General features: G+C 47.4%; 4 protein-coding genes across 4 annotated transcripts; 1 reads left to right on the top strand and 3 right to left on the bottom strand.

Moving 5' to 3' along the window:
* Positions 1–1981: 1981 nt before the first annotated feature.
* Positions 1982–3578, top strand: Asppvi_009032 (uncharacterized protein; the record flags this gene model as incomplete). The annotated part of the gene is made up of 2 exons (XM_043304894.1): positions 1982–2484; positions 2543–3578. 2 exons carry the CDS (start codon positions 1982–1984, stop codon positions 3576–3578), a joined length of 1539 nt encoding a protein of 512 aa, XP_043160829.1.
* A 1590-nt stretch (positions 3579–5168) lies between these two features.
* On the bottom strand, positions 5169–6245 carry Asppvi_009031 (zinc-binding alcohol dehydrogenase family protein; the record flags this gene model as incomplete). The annotated part of the gene is made up of 1 exon (XM_043304893.1): positions 5169–6245. One exon carries the CDS (start codon positions 6243–6245, stop codon positions 5169–5171), a length of 1077 nt encoding a protein of 358 aa, XP_043160828.1.
* A 2239-nt stretch (positions 6246–8484) lies between these two features.
* Asppvi_009030 (SDR family oxidoreductase) lies at positions 8485–9494 on the bottom strand (the record flags this gene model as incomplete). The annotated part of the gene is made up of 3 exons (XM_043304892.1): positions 8485–8586; positions 8641–9173; positions 9236–9494. The coding sequence occupies 3 exons, from the start codon at positions 9492–9494 to the stop codon at positions 8485–8487; spliced, it is 894 nt and encodes a 297-aa protein (XP_043160827.1).
* A 2884-nt stretch (positions 9495–12378) lies between these two features.
* Asppvi_009029 (uncharacterized protein) lies at positions 12379–16835 on the bottom strand (the record flags this gene model as incomplete). The annotated part of the gene is made up of 4 exons (XM_043304891.1): positions 12379–12757; positions 12820–12983; positions 13049–13910; positions 14011–16835. 4 exons carry the CDS (start codon positions 16833–16835, stop codon positions 12379–12381), a joined length of 4230 nt encoding a protein of 1409 aa, XP_043160826.1.
* Positions 16836–18231: the final 1396 nt, after the last annotated feature.

Here is an 18231-nt window from a genome sequence, read left to right as displayed (position 1 = left end):
CACCTGTCATATACCTCGTGCACACACTCCTGCCCGTTGAAAGCTCCCGTTGTTTCGAGCCGAACGGGAAGCAGTCTTCGGATAACTGGGCAGGTCTCCTCCAATCAAACATGGTGAACCAAATCTTCTCTCAACTCAATCCCAGTGTATAGGCCAGAGCGGAAGAAAAGATCAAAGTATATAGCATGGCTATAGTATCAGAAATGTCTAGCCGAGATAGGCTGAGTTTGCGCTTGCCCCAGAAGTGACAGTTATCCTGTCCTGTTCAGGATATACATCTTCTTGACTTTTGTGCATGTATGATCATTATGGTTAACATAGAATACAAAAACATTAGCAAACAATAATATAACAGTGATGTGTAGGTGACCTATGCCAATGTGCACTGCTACAAGTACCCACATCACCCTTACGTATCAGCATCCTTTGATAATAGAAGCCCTGATCTTTAGCAGCTTTACTGTTGACTGTGTTAACTGCCTGAACATTAGATCTGCATGAATGTGACAGAGGACCTGCTGTGCATAATCACATGTAATCTATGATCGTCGGCGCCCCCTTGCAGTTGATGCAGCAATACTCAACGCATCTCAAGTTGTGTTACGCTTTTATAGGTACCATACTAGAATCAAACCAATCATCGAGCACGTGGAAGGCAAGGCATAAAGTCCAGATAGGCAGCGATCTACGCAAAGGGAAAAAGGAGAAGCAATTGACTTCAGATGCAGCGACGCGATCCAATAATATAGAGGTCTTGAGCAGGATAGATCCTACGGAATCCCACTTATGGGCATCAAGGCTCCGCTGCAGGAGAACACGTCTTGTGCCGGGTAGTCTGTGAAGAGCAATATCTATAGAGGTTAACCTGTGATTAGTTGTATATTATGCATGGCCGCGTTAAGCTATCTGATAGGTTAATGTAAGAAGGGATTGAAGAGCAGAATCTCAAGATTCTCTTATTCAATTAAAATATCGGCCCGACTAGACCCCTGTTCGAACGTGTAGAATGTAACAGTAATTTCTGCGACGTCAGGTTTCAAGAATGCTGTCGAAACCAGAATGCACTTTCTAGCGCTTACTCTGCAGGCATAACATTAATCAAAACCCGAATCGGAGAGTATCCCTCCACTTCTGTATTCGTGATCTGCAAAGGAAGATCCACTCACACAATGACGTGTTTACTAGGTGAAGAGTCAAGATAACGGATAAAAGCGATGATGTTCTATCAGTGGAGACTACTGCAAATTGTCCCTGGTCTGGTCTCTTATCACTTCGAAATGTATTGGATAGTCTACCTCCCATTCTCAGTTTGGTCTGGATCTGCCACCTTTGGAGCGACGAAGGACTTCAACCTGATCTCCAACCGGGAATCAAGGTGACATCGAGTTTAAACATTTCCCGGGCCTGGACTTGGCTAGGCTTCATCCCTCCCCGAAACGGGCCCGCTTTCCACCAAATCCAAAGCGGAGTTTGGGTAGGGAAGCCGAAACCAAGGCAGTTTCCTAGGCTAGGGACGGACTCCACAACACGGCACCTTCGGTGTGGCCCGTGTGGCTCGTTATCCGATTGCTCCGTTTGGGTTACTATACAACGCTCAGAGTGACCAATCAGCTTGGAGCCTTGAGCACATGAAAACATGTTTGGCAACGGGTTCAGGAAAACTCGTAGAATTTCATCATCTAACTCCATCGTATCCTAGATTAGTTTGCAGATCGATGTTTCATAGGGTAGATCCCTGTCGATCATATCGGAGCAAGGGATGGAGCCCGTGCCGAATCATCCCAAATAGGCAGGCAGAAAATAGAATATATCAACAAACCAGCATTCCGGCAGTTTGCAGTTCTCTACCAAGACTTGGTCAGCCACTTCGTCCTCATCCAGTCTATCTCACACTCTCCCTTGGTTACCAGAGAAGATTAAAAATTATCAATTCTTTTTATCAACATCACTGTCATTAGCGAACGAGCACAAGTTGACAGCCATGTCTGAAGATAAATCTCCTAAGACATCGACTGAGCCAACTGCCTCTCCACAGCAGGGACAGGGACTGCCGTATCGTATTCTCTCCAAGAAGCAGAAATGGAACATTGTCATTTTTGTTTCCTTGGCGGGCTGCTTATCGCCTCTCTCATCGAACATCTATTTCCCCGCTATTAACACCATATCCACTGATCTGGGTGTGAATGCGTCCCTTGTTGCGCTGACAATTACCATCTACATGGTTGTACAGGGGATTGCTCCCTCAATCTTCAGCACCCTCTCAGACACCTGCGGACGCCGCCTCACATTCACCATATGCCTCACTATTTACATGGCTGCCAACCTGGCTCTCGCTTTTACGTCCAGTTATCCAATGCTGATGGTCCTGCGAGGCCTACAGGCCGCGGGCTCTGCAGCTACAATTAGCATCAGCACTGGTGTCATCGCCGACATTACATCCTTAAAGGAACGTGGTGGCTTCATGGGAGCGAACGCCGGAATGCGGTAGGTGCAGCGGATACCACATGGCCCTAGAAATAGTTCATATCACTGACGTCAGTAGTATGACGGGCCAGGCATTTGGACCTGTCATTGGGGGTGCTCTGAACAGTGCGTGGGGTTTCAGAAGCATTTTCTGGATGCTCTTTGTCTTGAGCGTGGTCATCCTCAGCGCCATCCTTATCTTTCTGCCGGAGACTCATCGCGGCATAACGGGCAACGGCACCATCCCTCTTTCGGGGTTTGGCAAACCCCTTATCTATATGCTCAAACCACCAATGGCATCGAAGGAGAGCCCTGAATCAAGTCGGTCATCGAGTCCTCGTCCACCGATGCCCTTGAAGAAGAAGAGAGCCTCCAGTCCTTTAGCCTACATCTTTGAAAAGGATATCGCAGCCCTTCTGGTCTGGGGCGCAGTGGCCTACACCGCATGGAGTATGGTGACATCCTCGACTACGACGATGTTGTTGTACGGCTTCCCCTATCTTACTGAGTGGCAGCTTGGCCTATGTTTCCTGCCCAATGGTTTTGGCTGCATCTGCGGCTCGCTCAGCTCAGGCTGGCTCCTGGACCAAAGCTTCAGACGTGTCCAGGAGCGGTACAGACGAGAGCACAACATTCCCTCCGAAGAAAAAATCGTCAGCAGGCGCGACTTTCCTCTTGTACGGGCCCGTCTCCGTTACATGCCTCTTTTCAGCATTGCACTTGTCATCTCGCTAGCGCTGTACGGACCAAGCTTTGAATTCAACGACTTGCGGCGGCAATTTGGTCCGAATCTAGCGGCGCCGCTTATCCTCCAGTTCTTGATCGCATTCGCGGCGATGGCTCTCTTCAACATCAACTCAACGTTGCTGATCGATTGCTTCCCTGAACGCCCTGCCAGCGCGACAGCCCTCAACAACCTGTGCCGTTGTCTGCTGGGCGCGGCCGGAGTCAGTGTCATCCAGCCACTAATTGATGCCGTAAGGGTGATGAAAGCTTTCTTCATTGTCACTGGCATTGTGCTTCTTTTTCAACCGCTCATTTTGGTTGAGTGGAAAATGGGGGAGAAGTGGAGGCGAGAGCGAGAGGACAAGCTGGCTGCTTGTGATGAAGCTTGAAGTGAATCCCAGCTTCTAACAAGCAAATGGTCTCCAAACTAATGTGCAACGAAATCTATTGAGGAACAAGTTTAACTGAGAGAGAGATAGACGCAGAATAAAATTAGAATAGAGAAGGTCTTAAGGTCCAGTTGATTGAATGGGGCTGCGCAGAATACAGAACGACCGTCTTTCCCATGTACAGTGGCCATTGGAACATATAGATAATGTCTCCTACAACTGTCAATACGAGCACTCAATTCAGCCCCAGAGCTCGATAGTTTAAGACGCTCTCCTCTGTATCGAAGGTTCACCAAACGCCGTCCATGTCGAGGTTAGAGAGGCACGACACGCAGTGATCTTTTGGTAGGAATTGAAGCGCCCAATAATACTCAATAAGTAACATGAAAAATGAGCTCACGTAATCTATGAAAGTCATGTGCGATGCTGAGATTATCATATGAGCTATGATCTCTCCCAGTGCTTCACGTGGACACTCTTCTGGGAGAGAAGGAGGGGAATACAACAATCAACCGCCATTTACCACTGCTCATAACGACAACTATAAGAGTGGATCCAGCGTAAACTACCAAAGTATACGAAGTTTCGACGTTCCTCGAAGACAGAGTGTAACTGTGTGTGGCTCATGTGGACCGACACTGTAGATTAGGTTGATCAACGGAAAGCCGACATACAGCTAGGCTTAAGCCACAATGAATAAAGTAACGTATCTAGTTACTGAACGGCCAAATACTAGCGGTACTTCTATGTCGCACTAGGTCTAGAATGAATAACCTGTCTTGGAGAGGCAGTGCGGGCCGAGGATATGATCATGTTCACTAATCTAGATAACTGAGCCGATTCATAGTTCTAAACCCGGAACAACAATAAAGTAACGGAGCAATAATCCTCCCGATTGCATCTGCGAGAAATTTCAAGAGCACTGATACCACTGCTCGTCGCTCCACCGTCTAAGCTGCCTAATTTCTCATGTACGGTTTTCTGTGTGCCACATCGGCAACCCTTATATTTACGAACGAGGTCGACGCTGGACGCAACTGTCGTGTGGAGCATAAACAAGGATCCGGCGGCCCTGGCCCAACGGCCCAAAGCCGCGCCTCAGCAAATGGCTCCTATTCATACACTTGGAATAGCTGGGTGTTTACTCTTGCTGTGGCAAGCCATCAAGTAGGTGCGCTTTTAGTGTAGTCAGCCCTTCATTACCAGGGCCATCAGTCACAGGATTATTTATCATCATGGTAGTTTCGTAAGTGCCTTATCGTAGCTACGTAGTAACTTACGGCTAGTCAAGGGTCTCTATTTGATACTAGGTTTGTTGTGATTGCCATTCAGTGAGTAGGTATGAAAACTCAAATAGCAGCCACAAGATATAGGTAGTACCCTTCTGCAATATATAATTGTTGCCATCAGAATTGACATACTATCAGACAATTCAGTCACATTATCGTATCATCGTCTACAAGTTGTCACTACATCTTCGTAGCGAATCAACCCATTAGTCTTCAAGAAAAAGCAGGGAAAAATGCCAAACATAGCCCGGTATATACATGTCGTCAATCATGAAGACAGAAGACAGAAAGAGCGGTAATCTCATTCAAGTTCCACGACGAGCTTGGTGCCCCTACCCTCTCCCTTTCGAAGCGTACTCAAGCCCTCGAAGACCTCCTTGAATCCACCTTGCGTTGTCGTGATGGGTGGCGGCCTCACAACATCCTGGCACAATTTTGGCAGACCAGCATAAAACTGACGAAGAGCCTGGCGGTCAGACGGGGCAACCGGAAACGAAGGGCCTAGTGGCGCCATCATGCTGAACTGCCGGCCAAAGACAGTGTAGACCATCAAAAACTTATACTCGATTTCTGGTTTATTCGGCTTTCCTTGGTCAAGTAACGTTACCACTTTGCCGGTCTTAAGCACATTGGCACAAAAGGTGGTGGAACTGCCCTCTGAGAAACAGTCCAAGGCTCTTGTAATATTTGGATAGGCTTTAGCGATTTCACCAGCAGCTGTTGGAGACCGGTAATCATAAACAGCATCTGCACCATATCGCTTCACAAGATCAAAAGAACGTGGAGAGGCGGTTGCAACAACCTTTAAACCTGCCCTCTTGGCTAGCTGGATAGCGAAGAGACCGACATTGGAACCGCCTGAATAGATGAGAATTGGTGATTGATCGGTGTGGAGGTCGCGCCCCTTCTCGATGTCTGCCCAGGGGATGTCAAGATATGCGAGTGCAAGCATCGCCGTAGCTGCTGGAACTCCGTAGGTGGCTGCTTCAGCGTAGCTCATCGTCTCGGGTACTTTCCAGGCGAGATCTCCGTCGACTTTGAGGTACTCGGCAAAGGAGCCAACGTCAGGGTACAACCCGCCATGGACAAAGCCAGCTATTCTGTCCCCAACCTTCCAACTATGTCCAGAATTCTTCCCAACCTTGGTCACCTGGCCGGCATAGTCACAGCCAGCAACACTATTCCGCGGTGAAATGAAATCGATGTCCTTGAAGTCTATTGGATTTAGCGCGACAGCGCATACTTTAACCAGGACCTCGTCGTCTGTGATTTCTGGGATTGGGATTTCTTTGACATGTGCGCCTTCCCCAAGTGGACTACCAAGAGCAAAGCTGAGTAACCGCTTGGGCAGAGAGCGTTTTGTGACTATTGCTTTCATCGTTATTGGAGAAGTATAGCTGAATGAACATGCGTGGATAGAGACTTGAATTAGGCTTGCAAAGAAGAGAATATATTGAGGAGATTGGAATTTGTCCAGAATACTAGAATCCAGGGACTGTGTAAATTTGTATAAGCACGCCAAGATCTAAGTATGATGGTGATATTACTGACGGGTCAGGGTTAACCCATTCCAACACCGGATGGATACAAGGCCGACGGGGTAAGAGAAAACCGACTCGGTATGCTGGCCAGATTGCGTTCGTAGGGGCGACGGCAAAAGGAGGACAGCACCCTCGAAAAGTGGTGGAGAATGCGGGATGATCAGTAATCAAGCTATCAAATCCATGGATACAGTGTTTCCAGAAACTGGCGACCCCACTTATACTCTTCCTTCGTTTCCGTAACCCTAGAGCTAAAATATGCTAAGCCACTTCAAAATGCACTTTCAGAATATTATAGTTAACCCGCATCGGTATCATAAAACACATGCAGGTATCATCAGGCAGTTACCCACTGCTCATCATGTAACCAATAACCAACAAATCTAGAGTTTAGAGTTAGAGTTCAACAGCCGCCAGCCAAGCCATTAAGCCATTAAGCCACATAAGCCTCTTATTTGGCAAAAATTACGTGGGGCCAGTTACTAGACGCTGGTTGTTTACATTGGGTGGGATTTTGTGGAGGGATACAGATCCTTAGCCTCAGCGAAGAATTCTCACGCGCGGGCAATGAGTTATTGGTTGGGGTGTACTGTACGACTTTGGTTATTTTGATCTGAGTCTTAGTTATGGTGCTTAGCGCTGTTAAGTTCCATGTAAGGGCAAATGTTGAACATATATAAGATGCGGAGTGCAAGTCCAGGGTAATTGCCGGCCTAAGTAAGCCCTAAACAGCCTTTTGTATCAGACAGGCATTGGATACGTACAGGGAAGGTAGACAATACCAAGGAGAAATACATATCCAACAGTGGTGAACCCCTGCTTAGGTTAGAAATGTTAATGACGTAGGGAGATGTATACTTGCCGCCTAAAGATTTGCCGTCCAATTACAGGAATTTATTACCTTAACTGCCTCCATCCTCGAAAGCACGTAGATTTTCTTCTAATGGGATCTTCAAATGAAGTTAGTAACTGCTTCCACAACTCTTTCTTAATGGACATACATGTCCTCCCCCACTGAATCTATTCAGTTTACTTTGAAACAATGCACGGGTTTGGTCAAGAGCAGCCTGGATTCTTTGGCAATAAACAATTTGACGCTCTGCTAAATCTGAAGGAATGGCCGCGCCGGCCGCAAGGGTACAAAAAAGGGCAATAGAGATGACCTTAAAGATTTGCATGTTGACGGCTTGGAGTCCTGATGCTTATCACTTGAATTCGGGGCAGATACCGACTATTTATGCTTCCCAACTGCATACTGTATCTCAGAGTAGCCATTCAAGTTCATAAACATCTACAGCGAGGCGCAATCCCTTCTTCAGTTCCGATTACCCTGCTGTGGCAGCGCTTACGATGAGAATGTAATTAAGCTGATCGGTCTCATACCTTTTGTGGCTAAGCGTGTCTTCTAAAGATAGAGTAGCCCCCAAGATACTCTATTAGTACAAGGCCGGACCCTCCTCGGACCCTGCTTGAACCCTGCCTTAGATCCTTCCTTGGCAAATTCGCACAATATTTCCTTTTTGGTCTGGTTTAGGGCCCAACGTTAGTCAATATATCACAAAGCCAAGTCCAACAAAAGCTACGAACGTGCATGCTTAGGTTCATTTCTAAGCTAACAGAGTCACTATTTTTGTTGTATTTCAGGCGTCCAATGTGGCGCCGGTATAGTGCCGCGCTGACGTTGGACCCTGGTCTCTTGGGAGTGGAGGGTATGTTAGTACTGAGCGGCAGAGTCATACACTCACATTAAAGGCTCACTAACTACATGCTGCGCTTAGTGGCAAACTGCCTTGTTGCTGTAGGGGAAAAAAGATAATAGATGAATGAACCGCCCGGGAGAGTTAAGAACAGTAAGCATTTGTATGAATAGAAAATATTGAGCTTGGGTTCCATCCCAGCTGTTCACAATCAAAATCAAAATCAAGAGCATCAATGTTGTTGAAGACTCTTCAGGAGACAAGTCCTTCTTAGAAACAACTAGACTCTATAAAAAATACACTAAAAAAGGGGAAAAACGAGACTCGTTGCTTCGCGACAATTAAGTATTCATGGGGTGGTTAGTTCAAAGTGTCTACGTTAGTTCAAAGTGTCTACCTTTCGGCGATCCTGTTCCTTCTCTGCGGTGCGGATCTTGTCCGTTATAGCTGGCAAGTGAATGACACGAGGGAGTAACAAATCCTGCGTCAAGTCAACAAAGTAGCACTTTTCTTGTGGATGAGGGAATGATCATACCCAAATGGTTGACCAACCGAAAGTCGAAGCCAACCAGGTCAGAAGAGCTCCTCCTCCAATCCAGAGGTGCTTTTTAGGGCTAGATCTTGTTACGCTCTTGACAACGGCCTCAGCATAGGAATTGACATCCATGGCATTTTTCTCCACCTCGGTTCCGGCCAATGTTGGCTCAATCACATCCTTAGCAGGATAGTACAGGGAACTCTCGGGTAGGACTGGGGTGTTCGGAAGGTTATCGAAAAACTTCGTCCTGATTGCACCGGTATTGACGAGGATGGCTTTAATCCCCCAAGGAGAGAGCTCAATGCGCATTTGGTCGGTGATGAGAGCAAGCGCAGCTTTACTTGCATTGTAGTATCCTTGCCATGGGAGTGGCATTTTGCCAAGAATAGACCCGATGTTGATAATTGTCCCTTTTGATGCAATGAGAAGAGGTGCAAACGCTTGAGTCACCGTAACGACACTAAAGACGTTCACATCAAACATCTTCTTCGCTACTGACACGTCCGAGTCCAACAGGGGCATACTGTATCCTGTCGAATAGTCAGCTTTGACACGAGGAAAACAATTGAATGCTCGAGATCTTGACACCTACCTAAACCCGAGTTATTGACCAGGAAATCCAGTGTTCCCCCAGTTGCCGTCTTGACAGCCTCCACCGCTTGTCTGATGGACTCTTCATCAGCCACGTCTAGTCGTATGATGTCAAGACCGATGTCCTTGAGATGTTGGACTTTAGCGAGATTGCGAGCACTTGCAAAAACTCGCATGCCCTTTTTATGGAAGGTTTTAGCTAGAGCATCGCCTATTCCGCCTTCGCTGCAACCTGTGATGAAGACCGTCTTCTGAGCCATAGTGCGATTGATGTTGTAAATAGCCCCGTGGAAGCCAGAAAAAGTATTATCGCTTTTTAGCCCAACAATCATATAATAGTATTTCCGAGTGAGCAATTTATATATGGAAATCCACACAAGGCTGTTCGCCACCGTCTTCGGGATGTTGATAGATCATTGGTCATTACATTCATATTTTGATAACCCTCTGGAAATCCTAAAAGCCTACCCAGCTTGATACCAACTTAAAATCGGGACATCAGTGGCAGACCCAAACAATAGATCTGATGATGTGTGGCTTCGGGATGATTACAAAACACTCCGTGTTTAACTTCATCCGAATTCCGAAAGACCAAATTCCGCTTAGCGCCATAATAACCCATAATAAGAATATACCCGCACGCAGATCTACGAACAGTAGCGCCGAGCACGGTGATGACTTCAACGGGTAGCAAATATTTCTTTGCTTTCCCCAGTGTCTCTCCGCCGAACTCTAACCTTTCAGCAAAGTCCAACATTAGTAAGTGTGGCTGCTCAATTTCTCTCACACTGCTCTGCCGCTGGTTACTAATTACTGGCAAAGATGGCAGTATTCTGTTTGTATGCCGACTGTTCAAGCCACACTAGTCTATGAGGAAAGAACGACTGCTGCCTATTATCGGAAAAGCACTCTCACCAGGATCAATGGACTTCGGACACGTCTTAGTACTGAGGTGCATCCAAGATTTGATCCTGTTATAGATGAAATAACGTATTTGATGCAACAGCAGATCAAGGATGCTGGGAAAGAGGCTGACAAAGATCTCATTACTGTATACTCGAGTGGTCGATCTCAAACACTCCACATGGCCATATCAGCAGAATCAGTCAAAACCCTCCCCCTGGGATGGGTGCGTGAGATACTTTTTCCCTCCATGAAGACCATCAGTCACTCCGGTAATCACATTCTCATAATAATACTGTCCGTGCATTGGGATACCCAGCGTCTTTCCCACGCCGCCTTTTCTCGTAGGTCCGAAAGTATCGCTTGTGCTCCTTCGACTGTCCACTCTCTCGCCGACCAGCCATTTTTCGTCTATTGTTCCAAGGAACAAATCGATCTCCGGATTTTTCTCCGACCTCCACAACAGCGAACTCCCACACTTTGAGCAGAATCCCCTCAGGCAGTTCTCTGACGAGCGGTATTCTGTGTAGGTCGGAGATGCGGAGATTGCTGGTCTTATCTGTTCTGGTGAGAGGGAAAGAAATTGAGGAAGTAGACTAGCAGTCCACTTGCGGCACATTGTGCATTGACAGGAACCTGACTGTTTGAAAGCAGGTTTTCAGTTAGCAGATAGGACCCAGATTTCAGGACGACGCAGTACCTTTGGCGGCCACTTATGTACTTCGTCGAAGTGGACAGTGTACCGGATACTTGCACATAGGCAGCCACCGGTTATCTCAGAAGGATGTCCCGCGTCACTTGTCATCTTGGTACAGCTGATTTCAACTCGGTATGAAAGAGGGACTAACGGGCTGGACAGCGGGAGATGCCTTGGTCTTAAGTCTCGGAGGTTGTAGGCAGCTCGTATTAAAAGTAGGCGGGGTCTGAAATGACGTATACAGCGGCCTGTGCCGGCTTAGAAGGTGTGAAGCAATAGGTTGAGTATCCCGAACACGAGCTCCGACGCGTATCACTAGTGATGGCACATACTTGGCATATTGACCGCGTTCAAGTCATTCGCTGGCTGGTTACGAGTTGGATGGTGACTCCCAGCAACTTCTGGCTGTTGTATATTTCTGATCTTTGTCCTTGATTATTCTTGGTCCCAGAGATGTAAATCACAGTCTGTGACGTTATGCCACAGACCAGTGGGTCCCAGCAATGGCTCAAACAGTAATGTATGCTATTCGGCCTACGCTAAGCTGTTATAAGCCCTCGCGAGAAGCATTTGGGCTATTTTACATGCCCCGAATGTACTACATAATCAAAGATCGTATTAAAGACTAGCACATACGACCATAGGGTGTGGAAAACAGGGCTTCCCATCCGCTCAGCCGTACTTAAGCCCATTATTAAACGCAGCGAATTCTTATAAAGCCTTTCTCCCCTGCAACAGTGACCTTAAGTTTTTAGTTTAGGTGCTAGTAATATAGGTGAGGACTTTATTACTCCTTATCACCCCTCTGGATAAGGAATCGCAAAGGGTGATAAGGCCCAATATGCTCCACAGCTCTGGTCTGTTGCTAACCTTTTCTGTGATTTCCCTAACAGTATTTACTTTATCTCTTGCGGCTTCAGCCTCTTAGATACTTCTTAATTAATACTCTGGGCTCTTGAAATGTTAATTATTCTGGAAATCTTATTTTAACCTTTAGGATTAAATTAAATATTTGTTCTTTGAGAAGGGCCTTTACCATGTGATAAATACTGTCAATATTATGCTCTTGGGTGTTCCTATAATGGATATTAGATCAGATTTAACCACAGCAAGCGTAATAATATAGGGTAAAGAATAAGAAAGGTTATGTGAATTTATCGAATATTATACCTCGTCGCCTGCAGGACATATTGTACTCTGATGGTTGATATACTTTAATCCGTAACTGTAGCAATAGCCACTATCGCTAGTCAAGAATTAGAATCATCTGCTTGCTGTACAATACTATATAAGTAATCCTCCATATAATCCGTCACCTCTACAGAATAGGATAGGTAACAAAGAGACCGTTCCGGTCAAGTTGTGCTATTGAAAGAGCAAGGCCAACAATTAGCTATCAATATATCTATAGACTATTATCTCCCCGTTCTATAACCATGTAAACATTGCAAACAGCAACCAACGATCAGCCAAACCCTCGAAAAACTCCAAAGGAGCGTAAATATTAACAGCTCAGTCGTTTCATCACTGATTTTCTTCCCTCCTTAGGACTCGGCCTTTTTGGTGGCCTTGGTCCGGAGTTTCATCATGAGGAATACGAGCCCGTAGATACCGATCACGAATACAACGACAATGCCCGCATTCCTCCATCCGTAGTATCGTTCTTGCAAGTTTAGCGTACGGAGGTAATCTCCGCCTTCAGTATACTGGCAAACGCGGCAGCCGAGGGTATCATCCGGGTTCAGAAGGTTCGTTGCTATGCCCACGCCACGTTGGTAGACATTGAGATATTCACCACACGTTAGATTGGGAGCCGGATCAAACACAGCTAGCTCCTCGGGCTTGCAGTGCACGGGCTTGTCCCAGGTAGTGAACACCAGCAGAGAACTCATGAGGTAGTTGAAGGGATCGATGTAGTACATCCTAAAGAAATTGGCGGTCATAATCTGCTCAAGCTACATCATGGTTCACCAGGGATGCCTTACCAGTATCGCCAGAATGCTACGATTTGGCTATATGGAACCATCACGCCACAGAAGGAGACGAGAGTGGTAATCACCAGAGGGTTGACCAGTGATGCAAACACGGCGTTCGGTGTATAAGCGGCAATCATCTGCCCTATGCCCGTGTAAAGGCACTCATACATTACCTGGGAAGGGGTTAGTTCTCGCATGCCGAAGGCAAGGGAATTAGCAGATAGGAGGGTGGGCTTACTGCAACGAAAAAGACGCTTCCAGCGTGGTCAGCGGAGGTAGGAAGGCCGCTGGTAAAGTACCAGCAAACGTAATACAGCAGCGCACAGATAAGCAAGTAAGGAAACTCCGAGACTATGAGACCCGTCACGAAGGGAGCCCAGTGGTACATTTTGCTTTTCTTCTCCCGCGCCTCGAAAATATCCCGGCGGTCGATGAAGAGCGGCTGCAGCTGGGAGATAACACCCGGCGCAACAAAAATGAAGTTGAACACAGTAAAGAGGTTCTGTTGTAGATCTGTAAGTGCATCTCCAATCTTCCAGAAGGTAAAGCCGTTTAGCAGCGCTAGGCTGATATGCATGGCGAATTTGTTATTGAGGTATTCGGTATTGCGGAAGAGAGAGACGTTCATACGATGCGTCACAAGCTTGATTTGCGTCCAGAGCGAAGCAGCAAATTCGTGCGGATCATCATTTGCTGCTGTTGGTCGGGCCGCCGCTTCAGCAACCATGATATCCAATTCCTTGGAGAGTTTGTCATGTTCCGGGGACTCCAGCCAGACCCGGTTCCAATCAAGGCTCTCGCCTGCCGACACAACATCAATAATATGCTCAGCAGGATTGGCTTCAGGTGGACAAGGTGCGCCGTGGCGACCAAAGTACTCCTTGACTGTGTTCGCATTCTGGCCAATATCTCCAAAGTACACCGTTTTCCCGCCGGCAGCCAGCAATAATAATTTATCGAATTGCGCAAACAACTGTGCCGACGGTTGATGGATAGTGACGAGGATAGCTTGGCCTGCTTCTGCAAGCTTGCGAAGGAAGCGAACAGTGTTATAGGCAGCTTGGCCATCAAGTCCTGAGGTGGGCTCATCAAGGAAACAGCTATCCACGCAACGCGCCTAGCCCACAATGGGGGCAGGCGCAATACACTTAGTCAGTAATTTGCCTGAGCCACAGTAATTTGCCTGAGGTCACAACTTACAGAATACTCGGCTTTGCGACTAGTTCAACACCAATAGTAAGACGCTTACGTTGCTCCACTGAGAGACCAGCGCCTGGCCGACCAATGAGGGTATGTTCAAGGTCATTCAGCTCGAGAAGATCAACAATGGTGTCCACGTATCGCAACTTTTCTTCGGTGGGTGTATCGCGAGATTGGCGCAATAGCGCCGAAAACTCGAGAGCCTCACGGACAGTTGCATAGGGCTCGTGAATATCCAGCTGTTCGACATAACCAGCGGAGCGTTGGAAAGAAACAGGAAGAGGACGCCCATCTACTAAGACGGATCCATGGATAGTGCCCGAGGTTTTGCGTTGTGCGAGAACGTCCAGCAGGGTCGTCTTGCCAGCACCAGAGGAGCCCATTAAAGCCCCAAGCATACCAGGTTTGACATATCCTTGAACGTTGTCAAGAAGGATACGGTCACCGTCAGCCGTTGGGATGGAATAAGTCAGGTTTTTCCAAGTGAATATGCTCTTGTTGCGGAGCAGGTCATTTCCGGAGCTGCCCCCTGATCCATCAGATCCGGGGCTGACAGGTTTCTCCATGGGTTGCGCTTCCTCATCTCTGGTTTGCAAAAGATGTTTTGATTTATGCTGTAGCTCTCGAGGGATCAGGAGTTTACGGTCTCCTTCTCCAAGTAGCTTCCACCTGGAGGTGAAAAATATTGTGAGCACAACGAAGAGCACCCACCAGGCGCAGATTATTCCAAAGTTACGCCATATATGGCTATGGCTAAAAGACAGGGCTGCGAGATATTCATCACCGGTCAGGCTCGTCGCACCAGGTGCTGCGCCGACAACACCGGCACATGATTTTCCCCCTTCACCAATGTAGTCAGGGCCGCTAGGAATTAGGTTAGGTCCGTAACATGGGATAACCTGGTCATGGAATTCGTTTCCAAGAAGAGCTTCGAATGCGTAGGCCATGGGGTTGATCCAAAAGATCCATACAAACCATGGATGCATCTCAGGCTTGATAATCATATATCCCATGTAGACAAACAGCGCTACAATCGAAAGACCCGAGACTTTGGATGCAGCGTCGAACGTAGGGAATGCGGCACCGACGAGTCGAAAGAAAGCTGTCATAGACATGGCAGTCATGAAGTTGGTGACTAAATAAGTAAAGAATGCCTCCGCCGTGGTCTTCAGGCCAACCATAAAATATAGGATAAGGCCGAAATTCGTAACCTGGAATAATAGGACAGGTAAATCAGCAGCAATCTGGGCGATGCAGATAGCCGCCGGATGGTACAATGCGAAAGAGCGGTGTTTGGCGAGAATAGGTCGGCCTGTGAATGAGTCGGTAACCTCGGATAGGGCTATAAGAGCATTGTATAAAATAGAGAAAAACAGGGCACCGCCCTTGAGAAAAAGGCCGATAGAATTGTCAGGGGCCGAATAGAAGAGAGAACCACCGAGGAGTGCCTGGATAACTGTAGCGCCTTGCTTCATAAGTAGAGTCGCCTTGTCACCCCACATAAGCTGGTACTGCCTGATAATGGCAGCCGTTACTTGAGTGATGAAACCAGTAGCGACGGGGGACGTCTTGGACACACCCCTATGCTTTTCACGAGCAACCATTTCTTTGAATATGGTTGTGTTGTCAGCCGCTTCTTTGCTTGTCGGGTAGTTCTGGGCCTCTTCCAGCATCATGGGCTTGATATGGGACTGTTCGTAAGCAGTGCGGATCTCGTCGGCGGTGCGTGGGAACTTGTCTTCATGTCCAGGGGCAATGACGCGCTCAGTAGGAACTGTCACGCCTGTCAGGAAATCTCCCCGGTTGGAACCCGGATCACGCATGAAGCCCAGGCCCTCCATGAATGGGACAGCGTCTTTTTGAGGCCCGTAGTAGATTTGTTTGCCCTCATCAAGGAGCAGAACCTTATCGAAATGCTCGTAGATGCCGTTACCCGCTTGATAGAGAGTGACAATTGTACTGAGCCCGAGGAGATCGGTCATCACCCTGATGGCCTTGATCCACTCAAGAGCCGTGCTGGCGTCAAGGCCTCTTGTCGAGTTATCCCAACAAAAGACGCTAGCACGAGTAGTGAGACACTCTAGAATTGAGACACGTTTTCTCTCTCCTCCCGAAACACCCCTAATAAAGGCATCACCGACCTTCGTCCGTGCGGTATGAGAGATTCCAACCGAGCGCAGGAGAAAATCCTTATAGAACTGGACATATTGTTCATGAGTCAAAATCCCATGCGGCAGATGATATGGCGTCTTCATGCGAGCGGCAAAGTCGATCGTGTCTTCAACGGTCAGGGTCGGAAAAAAGATCTCCTCCTCCGTGTTCATAACAATCTGCCCACGGTACTGCCTGGCTTCCACGGCAGACATGTTCCCATAGCTGACGTCTCCGTTGACCTCTTCGTAGCCCAGACGATTGTTTGCGAGTACGTTCAGGAGGGTAGTGCAACCCGCTCCAGGCCGCCCCAGAACGAGCAACATCTCCCCAGGCTTAACGCATCCGAACGAACTCTCAATGATGGTCTTGGTTTTGATGCCTTTGCCACCCCTATGGAAAGGGAAAAGCTGAGAGAGGACGTTCTCATTGAAAATAGCGTTGCCGCCAACGCCTTTGACAGTGAGATCCTTCCAGGCGACGCCGAGCATTTTGGGCTTCTCCCCACCGTCTTCATCCCGTTCCCTAATTTGGCGCAATTCGGATGCCATGTGCCATGTCGCTGGGGTATGATAGATGGATGCATTTTCCGTATCACCCTTGACATCTGCGGGTTGTAGTCCTTCATCAGCAATTGTGGACTCTGCATGCAAGCTTGATGAACCAGAGGCCATGTTTGAGGCCAGCCGGATGTGGTAAAGGTGCAGTCGTTATGAACTGCGTAAAGAGGTATAGACTCGCGGGAAATCAGTAATTACCCACCAATTTATAAAAATAATAATCCAAAAGGAGGTTGTATCGGTGGCACAACCCCTAATTATTATATTGCTTTCTTGATCCCGATGACCATTCCACGCTGTACCATATCTTCGGCAGAAGAGGGCACTAGAATCCTTCCCTGACAGCATAATCATAGTTCGCTCAATTACTCAACATTAAACCTCCTTACGGAATGATGAGTTAGTTAAACCGGCTTAACTGAATTACTGAGCACGTCCGACCGGAATGATTACTATAAATTCCGGTCTTTGAGTCCTATTAGTAGAGAGGCTTTATTGCTGGGACCCACCGCCTTTGGTAGTCGCGGGTGGCAGATTAAGGACAAGAAGTTCCAAACCATTCTGATCACGGCTGACCGCTTTACTATAAGGCTTTATTGGAATATAATACCACTAGGCCAAAAAGGCGTCCGGACATGGTCCTCATCAATCTAGGGTCTCATATCCATAGTCATAGCGGTATTATATTTTAACAGGCTTGCTATCATTCGAATTGCCCCGAAAGAGCAATCACTTGAGACACAACGTAACTACGTATATCACAGTGATTTAGAGGTGATAATGTAGCTAGCGTAGGGAAGCAGACAAACCACAGTATTATTGCAGTCCCTTCTCTGCTAGTACGGAAATGCGATGTAGAAGCGGATTGGGTGGTTTCCAGTTGTAGGGCAAGAACAGGTGTTCCATTGCTAGGAAGGCGGTATATCCAAAAGATCGGTCGCGGCCATACTTGGAAAACTGTATTTGGAATTCTCAACGGGTTTCCCCGAAACCATGGCGCTTTATGTCCTGGTCATTGATATTGGATAAGATTGACTACAGGATTATGCTGATTTATTGTCAGCAGCAGAAAGACAACGCATTCAGATGTTAGAATGAAGCATCTTCGTTAGGAAGACAAAGTATTAAATCTCTGCATTCATTCAGCTGAACAACGACTACTGATCTAGCAGATAACTTTGTCATTGGGTTTTCAGTTCGGAGATCAAAGTGCTAGTTATAACTCGAGAATGCCAGTTACTATTCCCCGTGGTGTTCGAGTGTTCGAGACAAGGGATGAATAGTAACCAGTACTGATGTTGTGTCGTAACCTTCGTTGAAACGTGATCCGACAAGGCCCCGTTTGGAGTCGGGCAGAATAGTAATCAAATCCGACCAGTAAGAGATGGCGTCATTACCAAGAATCGTATTCGTGCCCATTATCCACCGGTCCATGGTTAACTCAAAACACTTCAACCTGAGTCACACCGGGTCCCGCCATTGCAAGGCCGTCAGCGGTCGACCTGCGATA

Source organism: Aspergillus pseudoviridinutans (genome assembly GCF_018340605.1).
Source record: "Aspergillus pseudoviridinutans IFM 55266 DNA, scaffold_6, whole genome shotgun sequence".
NCBI lineage: Eukaryota > Fungi > Ascomycota > Eurotiomycetes > Eurotiales > Aspergillaceae > Aspergillus > Aspergillus pseudoviridinutans.
The sequence above is the reverse complement of the archived record's forward strand: the minus strand, read 5'-3'. Positions and strand labels throughout refer to the sequence as shown.